Here is a 13,075-nt window from a genome sequence, read left to right as displayed (position 1 = left end):
CTGCACTTAGCGCTAGCGCTCTACAAACAGGGCCCGCTATATAAGAATAAAGTGTATTACTATTATTCTTTTTATTATTGTGGACAATTCTGTGGTGCATGCTATTTCAAAGAAAAACTGATGTCACCAAGCATCCTATTTTTTAACGATTTGCCACATAAAGACCACTTTTCACCATCTAATTTATTCACTAACATTTTTTTCTCATTAAATATCCTATTTCGCTCAGGAACGTGTCAGAATATGGAAGTAAAAGGGGTTGCAAACACTGTTTCACTGTTTTATTGCTCCTTTAAAATGGCCTATTCCATAAATTCATGTGCAAAATCAAGTAAAATTCAAATAAAGTTTTATAGTCTGTGCAAAGTGGTGTTATTAAACATCAGTTTTGACAACCTGTAGTTTTTCTTTCATTACCCAATTCATTATCCAGTCCCTTTTCAGCTTTAGTTTTTTTTTGGCGCTCAGTCTTGCAGAAATATTAAAAGTCCATTAATGCTATCTGGGAGCACTCTAGGCAATTAGAGCCTGAGAGTCTATTTTATTTAATAATTGTATTTTGACTGTGATGGTGAGTCAATGTGACAAGAATCACTGAGGGTATTTTAGATAAGTTTCTGTCTGCGTAAGAATATGAATATGGAATTTAGCATAAAAATGCACAATCAAATCGATGTGGGATGGTGTGAATTTCCAGGCTTTATTCTGTGGCATGTTGTCTCTATACTAGTAACTATACTGGCAAATGGTGTTTAAGTACATGTTTGACATTTATACACTAGATAATGTGTATGCAGGACAATTTTCTAATGGGGTAATTTAGATACTAGAGATACCCAGCAAACACAGAACGTTCCTTTAACGTTAGCATTTCCCTTTTGGTTATTTTTTTGGGAACCAATTCCCAAAAACGTAAACTGAACGTTCTCTGATGGTTATGTTTAGGTTTTATTTTTTTATAACCATAAACTAACGTTCCCAGAACGTTGCATGGAGATGTTTCTGACAAGCTTAAATTAACTTATGCAGAATGTTCTCTAATGGTTATTTTTAGGTTTTATTTTTATATCAATAAACTAACATTCCCAGAATGTTGCAGGGAGGTTTTTCTGACAGTCTAAAAATAACTTATACAGAACATTTTCTAATGGTTATTTTTAGGTTTTATTTTATAACCATAAACTAACATTCCCAGAACGTTGCATGGAGATGTTTCTGACAACCTAAAATTAACTTATGCAGAACGTTCTCTAATGGTTATTTTTAGGTTTTATTTTTATATCAATAAACTAACATTCCCAGAATGTTGCAGGGAGGTTTTTCTGACAGTCTAAAAATAACTTATACAGAACATTTTCTAATGGTTATTTTTAGGTTTTATTTTATAACCATAAACTAACATTCCCAGAACGTTGCATGGAGATGTTTCTGACAACCTAAAATTAACTTATGCAGAACGTTCTCTAATGGTTATTTTTAGGTTTTATTTTTATATCAATAAACTAACATTCCCAGAATGTTGCAGGGAGGTTTTTCTGACAATCTAAAAATAACTTATACAGAATGTTTTCTAATGGTTATTTTTAGGTTTTATTTTTATAACCATAAACTAACATTCCCAGAACGTTGCATGGAGATGTTTCTGACAACCTAAAATTAACTTATGCAGAACGTTCTCTAATGGTTATTTTTAAGTTTTATTTTTATATCAATAAACTAACATTCCCAGAATGTTGCAGGGAGGTTTTTCTGACAATCTAAAAATAACTTATACAGAACGTTTTCTAATGTTATTTTTAGGTTTTTATTTTTTTATAACCATAAACTAACGTTACCAGAATGTTGCAGGGAGGTTTTTCTGACAATCTAAAAATAACTTATACAGAACGTTTTCTAATGTTATTTTTAGGTTTTTATTTTTTTATAACCATAAACTAACGTTACCAGAATGTTGCAGGGAGGTTTTTCTGACAATCTAAAAATAACTTATACAGAACGTTTTCTAATGTTATTTTTAGGTTTTTATTTTTTTATAACCATAAACTAACGTTACCAGAATGTTGCAGGGAGGTTTTTCTGACAATCTAAAAATAACTTATACAGAACATTTTCTAATGTTATTTTTAGGTTTTTATTTTTTTATAACCATAAACTAATGTTCCCAGAATGTTGCAGGGAGGTTTTTCTGGCAATCTCATAAGAACTTATACAGAACGTTCCACAATGGCTATTATAAGGTTTTAATTTTTATAACAATAAACTAACGTTACCAGAACATTGCTCAGACATACAGACAGATTGATAAATCGATTTGTGCACCATATATGAAATTGGTTGAAATACTGAAGTGTAAGTCTGAGGTTTGCAAAAGTCATAAGGTCTGTAAGTATATTTAGTTATACTCATACTCTTGTTTTATTCCATTAGCAAGATCATTATCTCAGCAAGTTACCATCTGTTGAGAAATTTCACCTCAGCCCAGTGATGTTAACAAGAACGGATCATAATTGTTCTGTTTACACTTTAAAAATCTGGCAAAGCTGCGGCCAGCCCACATATACTCCTCGCTAATGACACCACTTTCAAATCCTTGACTCCTCTCCAATTCAATTAACGTTTTTGTCTCATTATTTTATTGTCTCTCTCTGTCTCTCTCTCCTCTTTCCTTTCCAGTAACCTTGATACAGACAAACTATCAGGTAGGTGTGGATAATTCCTTTAAATGATCATACTGAAAAGAAAATAGAAATAGGGTTTCTGGTAGCAGGAAGAGAAATCAACTAAAGGTTAAGAACATTATTTTGTCGACACATGAGCCGAAAGTGTCATAGAAGCACCACAAAATGGTGCAATTGTGTTTTTCATCTCACATTTGCTTTTTCTGACACTATCAGTTAGGTTTAGGTTTGAGGTTTAGGGTAGGGAGGTCGGTTTGGTTGATTTAAAACTCGATAGAGCATTAACCTTAAAAACATCATCTGTTTGGGAGAAAATGTAACTCGCTTTTAGCGCCACCTAGTGGACATTTGATCTCAGAACTGCCGTGATACATGTAATAAACCATGTAATATCAGTCTGCAAAAATGAAAAAAGTAAATAAATAAAATTGTGGAAGTTTCACTAGTGCACAGTTTTTCTGGAAAACATGAAATGGACTTGAATCGAACTTGAAGCGTGAATTTTTCTCTGTCTGCTGTCTTTGATGTCACAGATCAGTATAGTTGCTAGTGAAGGATTTGGGTGCATGTGTGTTCTTGTTCTGTAGTTTAAATCTGTGAATTGGGACACAGACTGAATCTTGCTTTGTGCTCGAATAGGCCAGGGGCTAAAGACACTGATATTAGTCAACAGGCAACGATCTGGAAGGAAGAAACCTTCCTCTTCCCAGAACAGAGAGCTGCATAATTCATTGGCTCGTGTACTCAAGCAAATATCGAACAGCTGAGCCAAAGAGCGCCACAGCCTTCACTTTAAGAGCAGTCCAGAGTTACTTCTGAGAGTGTGTGTTTGTGAGTGATGAAGGACAAATCTTCGATAAAACAGACCGTGAAGCTTGTTTATTTCAGACATTTCTTACTTTCTTTGTATGACTCATATTTGGTGTTCTGCTCAATAATTCTCTCTCTCTGTTGCCTGCTGTTTTCAGATTACTTTTCTCAGCATCTTGGAGAATATCTGGATGTTCTCTCTGCTTTAGAGAAACTCAATGTTGCCGTGCTAAAGGCCATGGACAAGACGAAGGAGGTAATCAAGAAAAATGGGTGAACATTTATTCATTTCACCCCCAAAAATTATATTTTGCATAAAGAAAATGAAGCCTTTTTTTAGGACCATTAAGGCCACATCCATACTAATCCATTTAATTTTGAAAACTCATTTGTTTTCCAAAGTATGGAGTAATAGAGAGCGTTTTCGAAAGTGTCCATTTTCGATTTAGAAAAACGCAGTTCCTGTGTGAATAAGAGGTGTGTTTTCAAGCATCATGGCCCCAGCTGAATTGCATTGAGACATTGTTTTCATGACAATTCCTTGCAAATTCTATTGAATATATGTATCCTGAGTTTTCTGTAATTCTCCTTACACTCTAAAAATATTTAAGCGTATCTTTAAGAGTTACGTATTTCAATTTCACTACAGATTTCCATTAAATTGAATTGTGTACATTTTAAACTTATTTCAACTCGTTAAACTTAAACTTATTACACTATGTAACACAATTTTTGTTCCTGGGTAGTAAGTGTTATTTCCTAATTGCTTATGCCTCAAAAGTGTAGAAAATGGCTATTATTCCCCACAAACTTTGCTTTTGTAACCAGGACAGTGATGTTTTGTACTTATTTCCAATGAGAAAATGGGCGAATTTGTGTCTTTTCGCTCACATAAAGTCAGAAAAAAACAACATATGAATCCAAAATCCTTCTTTATTTGTGGTGCAATGGAGACACCGGCTTTGACCTTTGCCTCAGACAGCTTAGGGAAGAAGTCTTGAAGGTACTTGAAGGCTGCGGACTCCTTATCTAGAGCTCTGACCAATTGATTCATAAGGCCCAATTTGATGTGCAGTGGTGGCATCAGCACCTTCCGGGGGTCCACAGTGGCTCCCACTTGACGTTGTTCCTCCCCACAGTGAACTCGGTCTGCTGTGGCCAGTCCCGCCTGTGGTAGTGCGCCTTGGTGTCCCTGCTGTCCCAAAGGCAAAGATAGCAGGGAAACTTGGTAAGACCGGCTTGGAGACCCATGAGGAATGCCACCATTCTGAAGTCTCCTATGACCTCCCAGCCGTACTCATCATACTTCAAGGTGTCCAGCAAGGTCTTGATGCTGTTGCAATCCTCTTTGTGGTGCACCGAGTGAGCCAGGGGAAGAGACGTGTACTTGTTACCATTATGGAGCAGCACGGCTTTGAATATTACTTTAGTATAAATACATGTTAATTTGGATTCATATGTTTTTTTTTTCTGACTTTATGTGAACGAAAAGACACAAATTCGCCCGTTTTCTCATTGGAAATAGGTACATTTCAAAATATCACTGTCCTGGTTACAAAAGCAATGTTTGTGGGGAATAATAGCCATTTTCTATACTTTTGAGGCATAAGCAATTAGGAAATAACACTTACTACCCTGGAACAAAAAATAAATAAATAAATAAATATATATATATATATATATATATATATAAAACGTAAAATATTTAGTTTTTTCATTTAATTATGTTAAAGATTGCTTAATTTAATTTGATGGAAATGTATTAAATAAAGAATTTTTTGAGTGTACTTCATAAATAAAATGATGTAAAATAAAGCACATGACGTAAAAAAAATACTAATCGCGAGTTCGAATCCAGGGCGTGCTGAGTGACTCCAGCCAGGTCTCCTAAGCAACCAAATTGGCCCGGTTGCTAGGGAGGGTAGAGTCACATGGGGTAACCACCTTGTGGTCGCTATAATGTGGTTCGCTCCCGGTGGGCCGTGTGGTGAGTTCTGCGTGGATGCAGCGGAGAATAGCGTGAAGCCTCCACATGCGCTATGTCTCCGCAGTAACACGCTCAACAAGTCACGGGATAAGATGCGCGGATTGACGTCTCAGACGCGGAGGCAACTGAGATTCATCCTCCGCCACCTGGATTGAGGCGAGTCACTACGCCACCACAAGGTGTAGAAATTGGGCATTCCAAATTGGGGAGAAAATCAATGGAAATCAATGGGGCCAATTTTTGGATGGTGTGAAGCTAATAATTTTATAAAAGCACTTACTTTAAAGGGTTAGTTCACCCAAAAATGAAAATCCTCTTATGATTTACTTACATTTAAGCCATCCCAGATATGTATGACTTTCCTTCTTCAGCAGAACCGAAGTGAAGATTTTTATAAGCACATGTCAGCTCAGTTTATGGATGTTTGTATACATAAAAGCATACAGTGACAAGGAACTGTCAAAACACAAAAAAACACGATAAAAGTACCATAAAAGTTGTCAGTATGACACATGCACTCAAGTCTTTTGTAGTCCAGTGAACAGAAATGCTCAGCATTAGTCCACTATAATCTTTTGTATCTGCCAGCAGAGATCTTTGTGTTTTTGGAGACTGATCGTCTCTAATGCAGAAACCTGCCTCCTCCTAATAGTCACTTAGATTGTTTCCTGGGTATTAATCGTATCTGACACGCTGCCGGTCTGTTTGTCCAGGATAAAGTGGAGGTTAGTTTTGTTTACAAGCTGCTTCATGAGAAAAGTCAGTGGATGGCGTCCTTTATCAGCCTCAGGTTAATTGTGTTTGTCATGTTATATTCTGTATTGATAACAGGAATACTTCAGGTTTTTAAGTAGATGGCCATGAGGGTGGGACTTGTCTTTAACACTTATCGGTTGATGCAGCGAGTAAGGAAAATGGGAAATGGGAAATAATTAATCGTCATTATTTGTGTTCTCTGTCTCTTGCTATAGGAGTACCAGGGTTCGTCAGTTCTCGGGCAGTTTGTGACACGTTTCATGTTGAGGGAATCATCTAGTCAGCTGCTGTCACTCCAGATGTCTCTACAGTGTGCGATGGAGGCCGTGGAGGCTCAGAGCAGCACAACTCTGTGAGTTACACACAAACACACAAACACACAAACACACAAACACACAAACACACAAACTCACGGCTTTTTGGGAACTTTACATTGACTTCTATTGTTTTTATATTGAGCTAATGATATTGAGCTATGCCCTACCCCTAAACCTAAACTTTACAAAAACCTTTCTTTAGTTTGATATTTGCTGTTTTCCTCATGGAGATTTTAGGTTTTACTATCCTTGTGGGGACGTTTCTTATTTTAAGTAAACACAAATGTGTACAATTGTATTTGTCCTACATTCTTAAAAATATAGGTTCCACGATTAAAATATAGGTTTTGCAATTAAAAATATAGGTTTTGCAATTAAATTACAGGTTCAACAATTAGAAATATAGTTTCATCAATTAAAAATAGAAGTTCCCCAATTAAAAATATTGGTTTTGCAATTAAAATGATCGTTTCTGCAATTAAAAATATAGGTACCACAATAACAATATAGGTTTCACAAATAAAAATAGGTTTCTTAATTAAAACATAGGTTCTGCAATTAAAAATCCTGTATAGGATTTGCAATTAAAATATAGGTTCCCCAATTAAAAATATAGTTTCCACAATTAAAAATATAGTTTCTGCAGTTAAAAATATAGGTTCCGCTATTACAAATATAGGTTAAACAATTTATATAGGTTGGTTCCGCAATTAAAAATATAGATTTTACAATTGAGAATATAGTTTCCACAAAGGAGAATATAAGTTCCTTCAGTAATAATCTCCAAAGAACCATAACGCAACTAAAGAACTTTATCAAAATGGTTGTCGATAAGAAAAAGAGTTCTTTAATGAACCTGTTGTGCTGTAAAGAACCACTAAAGAACATTTATTTTTAGGAGTGTACATTCTGTCGTCCATAGTGGAACATCAACCTGTGTCAGATCCGAGAATTTATATAAATGAGAACATAAAGCAGCGAGCTCCAGACATGTATGTCTTCTGTTTTGTTTATGATAAGGGTCCGAGCACTGAAGGTGCGTAGCCCCTATTGTATCCATTAATATTATTATTGTTCTTCTTATTGTTTGTCCTATCAAAATGAAACTTGGTATGCTTCATCAGGGCCATGATCTGAGGGTACATGTAAAGTTTGGAGACAGCACCACCTATAGGTCAAAAGATGTAAAAAAAGGCCCGTATTTTTTGCCCGTAACTTTTGAACCGTATGTCCTAAAATCATGGGATTGGTGTCTTCCTTAGATCATGTGGATTTCAACGATACCAATTTTTCTCATGTCAGCCATACTGTCCCTCGCCACATAGAATTTTATTAAAAAGTGATATATCTTTTAAAAGCTTGTCAGATTAAATAATAATAATAATAATAATGCATCATAAACATCATGTCCTGAGAAAATCTGAACAGTTTTGAGACAGCGCCACCTATAATTAAAAAAATAATCCACACTTGTGTGCTGACTCTAACGTTGCGATGTCTCTCTAACATCAGCCTGTCATGTCAACTGTGTGGCTCCGTGTGTTAAAGCACTGGTTTATCATGTCATGGGTTGTGGGTTTGAATCCCCATTTTGACAAATCATGCAGTTAAAATTTCTGTTGTTACAGAGATCTTTGCATTGGGCTTACTATATGGTTGCTGGGCTTTTCTACAATCAAATTTTGATAGATACATGAATACAAAGTTGATTATTGTGACTATGATGATTGGCTTTGATTGCTCTACGCTTGGTATGTCCATTTGGTGACTGTCCAGTAACCTGTTGAACGTAAAGTCGTAGGTTTATATCCATCCTGAGGCGAGGTGTAATGTTGTGTGTGTTTATGCTTTATGTCATATGTGATCTTTGGGTTGTGGTTAATGTTGTGCAATGCTTTCCATTTCGGTGCTTGGCCCCATAATTGCTGCTTGCATCTAATTCTTGTTCTTGCTCATCTGTGGGTTAGTCGATCCTCACAAATGATTTGTCACAGACACAACATTCTTGCGTTGTTATTCTCAGAGGAGTCCTTATGCAACAGAAATCTGCATGGCTGTAAAAATGTTTGCATATGTTTTTGTTCGCTACTGATCGCTCAATAAGTGAAAAAGCCATTTGTGCTTTCAGTTCTGCCTGCATCCAATTCCCATTTGTCAAACAAAAAGGCTCATTAGTGCGACTGTTTCATAACTAGATTGCCTGTACAGTTAAGTGGTTACCCATAAACAACCCTGAAAACTGTGTTTATTGCGGTCCAGTAGTTAATATATGAACTGTTCCTTGATGTTACGGCTTGAGGTACTGCAGAAGAGAAGAAAGATTGCAACAATTACTGGCGACTATGGTGATTGTGACGATATTAACAGAAGATTAACAGTCTTGAGAGACAGTTTGAGTCATGTGAACATATGTGAGGTGACGTCAAGAGGGTTATAGTGCTCTAAAAGTTATTTACATTCAGTGATGTTCTCTTGTTCATAAATTCTTGGCAGTGAAAGGTGAAGTTCAGACACTGTGTTCTCTCTTATAGCAGCTGTGGTTTGTCATACCTGTCATCCGCTCTGTCTACTAACAGTTTCAGCTCCTATTTAAAATGCATTCTCTGAAGACAAGTCTTAATACTTTCTGGAAATTTTGCTTCTGAAGTTATTTTTTCTTTTTAATTTTTATCTTGTTAACCCTTTAAAAGTTAATTTGGTACCTTAAGAAAACCTTTTATCCCTTTAATCTCTGAAGTTGTTTTTAAAGATTTCCTGTTTCAGTGGTATACCCAAAATTAAAGGCTTATACCAAAAATAAATAAATAAATAAATAAAAAAAGAGAAAAAAATGAAAAAGAAAAGGAGGGTCAAGTGTTTGGTATCATTGTAAAGAAAACGTTTCAGTTATTTTAACGATATAGATTATGATATATTCTGAGACCCTAAGAAACTGCTAATATATATATATATATATATTATTTGACAAAATATATCTCTGGTTGCAAATAAGGTGGCTCCAAAAACCGCTTTTGTTTTGTTCCCAATCATATCAACTGTAACTGAGGAACATTTTGTGTTGATACGACAAAGCAATCAAAAGTTATAGCATTACAAAAATAATTTATCATAGTGTCCAAAAACATCTCCAAGTGTCCAAAAGCCTCTCCAAACAAATAAAACATAATAGTTGTACATAAGAACTAATTTCACATGCAAACACAACAATGACTAAAGGTTTGTATAGCATGCAGACATGATTTTAGTAATGAGATTTCACAGAATGCGTTTCATTCTGTGCCATTTGAGTCATCATTGAGTCTGTGTCATGTATTTGGCGCCATCTCCTGGTGGCCATATGTAACATTGTGCTTTGTGTGGATTATCTAATGATCTATACATCCCATGACCTTGTGTGTGGGTTCATTTGAAAGATAATCACCTCCTCTAAGTAATATTATGTGATATTTTATGTTCTGTTTATTTTTCGTGAAATTATAAGCAAAAACACAGCATATATGCAACACCAACATAATTGTCAAAGACATGTACTTGGCTATTACTTGCTATATTTCTGTCTGTGAGTAAAACTGTTTGAGAGCTTTCCAACAACATATGACACATGGCTATTTGATGAGTCTGATGTTTTTACTGATTGTAATAGCATGTACAGTGCAAACGTTTTTATAAAGAATCAAATCAGAACACTTCTGATTTGTCTGCAAATTCGAAAGCGCTACATGCATTGTAAAGTAGAGCTTCTAAGCTTTCAAACGATTCCTATTCTGTGTTGGTCAAGACTGTAGTTAAAATGTGTTCTAAATTATTATATATCGTATCGGCACACACATCGGTATCGGTGCATCCCTTAATTTTTCTGTGATGCCATTTAAGACCAATTTTAAGTTGCTACGAAGAATCTTTCTCTCTCTCGCTCTCTCGCTCTCTCTCTCTCTCTCTCTCTCTCTCTCTCTCTCTCTCTCTCTATAGAGTTGAGGATGTGAAGGTCTCGGAGCATCTGGCCGTACAGAAGAACAACAGAAGATGTGGCCGTCGAGTGCAAAAGAACATGTGTCTTTCACCCACTGATCCATACTCGGGCATTCTCACTACTGGTAACACACACAAACACACACAAAGACAGTATGTATTGATTATGAGTTGAGTTGTGTACTGTGTATCGTTGTGTGTTCTATCTCAGGCGTTACCGTAGATACAGATGAACACTGGTGCTCTCAGATCAACAGACTGCAGCAACTCATTGACAAACTGGAGTGTCAGGTAACCATCTACTTATTTAAACATATCTTAATCTGTCCATTCATTAGACAACGTGATTTATGAATCAGTTTTGGTGTATTCTTCATTTCTAGAGTCCAAAGTTGGAGCCTCTGAAAGAAGATACTCTGTCCAGCACATATAAATCAGTAAGTGCTTTCATAACCAATCGATGTTTGAAGAAACTTCTCCATTCACTCAATACCTCTCATCTATGAAATTGTATGAAAACATGAAACCGATATCTACTATTACCTGTCTTCTTCCAACCATAACACTTTGTTGTGGTTTGATACATCGTTGGATTAATTCGCCCTATTTTAAATATTTTTGTCTCCGTCTAGAACATTCTTCTGGTTCAGAGACAGATGATGGTGACACAGAACGATCTTGAGGAGTTTCAGAAGGCTCTGAAAACTTATGCCAACTCCACTGCCAATCAAAACGACAACCTACAGTGAGACACACGCCAGATTCACTCACTTAACAATAAAGTGATTATGAAGTAATGAATCTCAGTGATGCCAATTACACTACAATTTCAATCATAGTACAGTTAGCATGATATATAATGGACAATGTTCAGTCCGCCGGTCAGTTTCTCAAAATAAACCCTGACAGGGTAATAATAGACCCCGAAGCAAAGCATCTGGAGAGGTTTTTTTTGTGTTTTTTTTTTGGCGAAAATGACCAATAATGACTATGGGAGAAGAAAGAGAGTGTTGAGTGATACGAGAGACTTGAAACTAACATACGTATGTAGGAATCAGATATGTAGTTTGAATATACAGTACAGTTTAGTTTTCATAATACAAAAATATATCACAATCAAGTATTCTAGAGCAACGGTTTTCAAACCGGGCGCAAGGGGGTGCTAGATGGTCTGCAGAAAGAAAAAAACTTTTGATCTTAGCCAAAGCTGGTTGTGATGTCACAAAACTCATGAATATGAATTAGGTTATGCACAGATAATAATTTAAATAGTCTTTTACTGCTTTGATAAATAGTCACTCTTGAAGCCCAATTCAAGTACTCCAATAAATATTTCACATATTCAATTTAATAACTTTATCCCTATATCTGCTTGTAGCCACAACAAATGAACCATGGATCATTCAAAAATGCAACTCTCTGGGGAATCACCCATTTTCAAAATAAAGAAACCTCAGAAGAGTCTTTAGCAAAAAGGAAAGGCGACAGAGTCCGTAATAAAACACAAAACAACATCGTATTGACTTTTTAGGGGTGGCGACAACTCCGAGATCTTAAAGGATGTAAAACTGTCTTGCTGGACAGGAAAGATATTTTATTGGACCGATAGTTAGACAGGTAGCTCTCTTAGCGCGGTAGTATGTTAGATACCATTAGCCACTCTAATGGGGCATTTTATGATGGATTGTGATACTGCAGTGCTTTCAATTTCATTTTTGAGGAAGGAATGGAATGGACAATGGAAAAAAACTTTTATGCTTATAACAATGCCAATCTCTAAACTAGTTACTACCTTGGTCTATTTGCCTGCTAGCTAAGTTATTATAGTTTCAACTGTTTGAATGTATCTGGTATGACCAGCAATTGTTCTGTCTAATGTCCAACATGATCACACGTGAAGTCGGCATGATGTTTCCGATAGTTTCGGTACCCTAGGATCGGTGACTGTATGCCGACGTGCTGACATGCAGCATTCTTATCAGACATGTTGCAGTGGTTTCAATTTATTTACATTTCCACCTGGCATGATTGGCAGCGCATTGCATCAGCTGCATGGGAGACTAGAGTTCAAACCCAGACAGTAACCAGGTTTGAATAATCAATGACAAGCATGATTTGGAGGTTTCGCTTTTCCATATAATATTACTTTTTTACGCCACTAATGGTTAAGGTAAGGTTTGTGTTTGGGTTGGGGGATAGAATCTATAAATATATGCTTTTCTCCTCATTATATAACATCCTGTAAAGCTGAAAACAACTTGCTTCACTTCTAGCTTTTGGCGACCTCTCCTGGACATGAATGGAGCTCCCACGTGCCCATATGCCCTACAACACTTACCGCTTTGGCCACTGGGGGCAGTGTTTCAAAATTTCGGTCAACGTATACCGATTTTGATGAAAGAAAAGTTGTATACTCTTTGTGATTTCACTGTGAGATCAGGTTATAATGTCATTGTTGCCTAACTTTTGTAATGCTATTTATTTAAAAACAGCATTTTTTTAATAAGTCAAAACAACAGCGGAAGATATACTACTTACCAGCTAATAAGACATATTTT

At 36.0% G+C, this 13,075-nt stretch overlaps 1 protein-coding gene across 1 annotated transcript in view; it reads left to right on the top strand.

Moving 5' to 3' along the window:
* LOC127446022 (N-terminal EF-hand calcium-binding protein 1-like) overlaps positions 1 to 13,075 on the top strand; it is a 55,568-nt gene that overhangs the window by 31,439 nt on the left and 11,054 nt on the right. Inside the window, exons 4-10 of the mRNA XM_051706627.1 lie at positions 2,674 to 2,699; positions 3,647 to 3,744; positions 6,447 to 6,583; positions 10,518 to 10,642; positions 10,729 to 10,808; positions 10,901 to 10,954; positions 11,150 to 11,262. Coding sequence (XP_051562587.1) covers positions 2,674 to 2,699; positions 3,647 to 3,744; positions 6,447 to 6,583; positions 10,518 to 10,642; positions 10,729 to 10,808; positions 10,901 to 10,954; positions 11,150 to 11,262 — 633 coding nt within the window. The remainder of the gene's footprint in view (positions 1 to 2,673; positions 2,700 to 3,646; positions 3,745 to 6,446; positions 6,584 to 10,517; positions 10,643 to 10,728; positions 10,809 to 10,900; positions 10,955 to 11,149; positions 11,263 to 13,075) is intronic.

This window comes from Myxocyprinus asiaticus, chromosome 9, assembly GCF_019703515.2.
Source record: "Myxocyprinus asiaticus isolate MX2 ecotype Aquarium Trade chromosome 9, UBuf_Myxa_2, whole genome shotgun sequence".
NCBI classification, from domain to species: Eukaryota; Metazoa; Chordata; class Actinopteri; order Cypriniformes; family Catostomidae; genus Myxocyprinus; species Myxocyprinus asiaticus.
The sequence above is the reverse complement of the archived record's forward strand: the minus strand, read 5'-3'. Positions and strand labels throughout refer to the sequence as shown.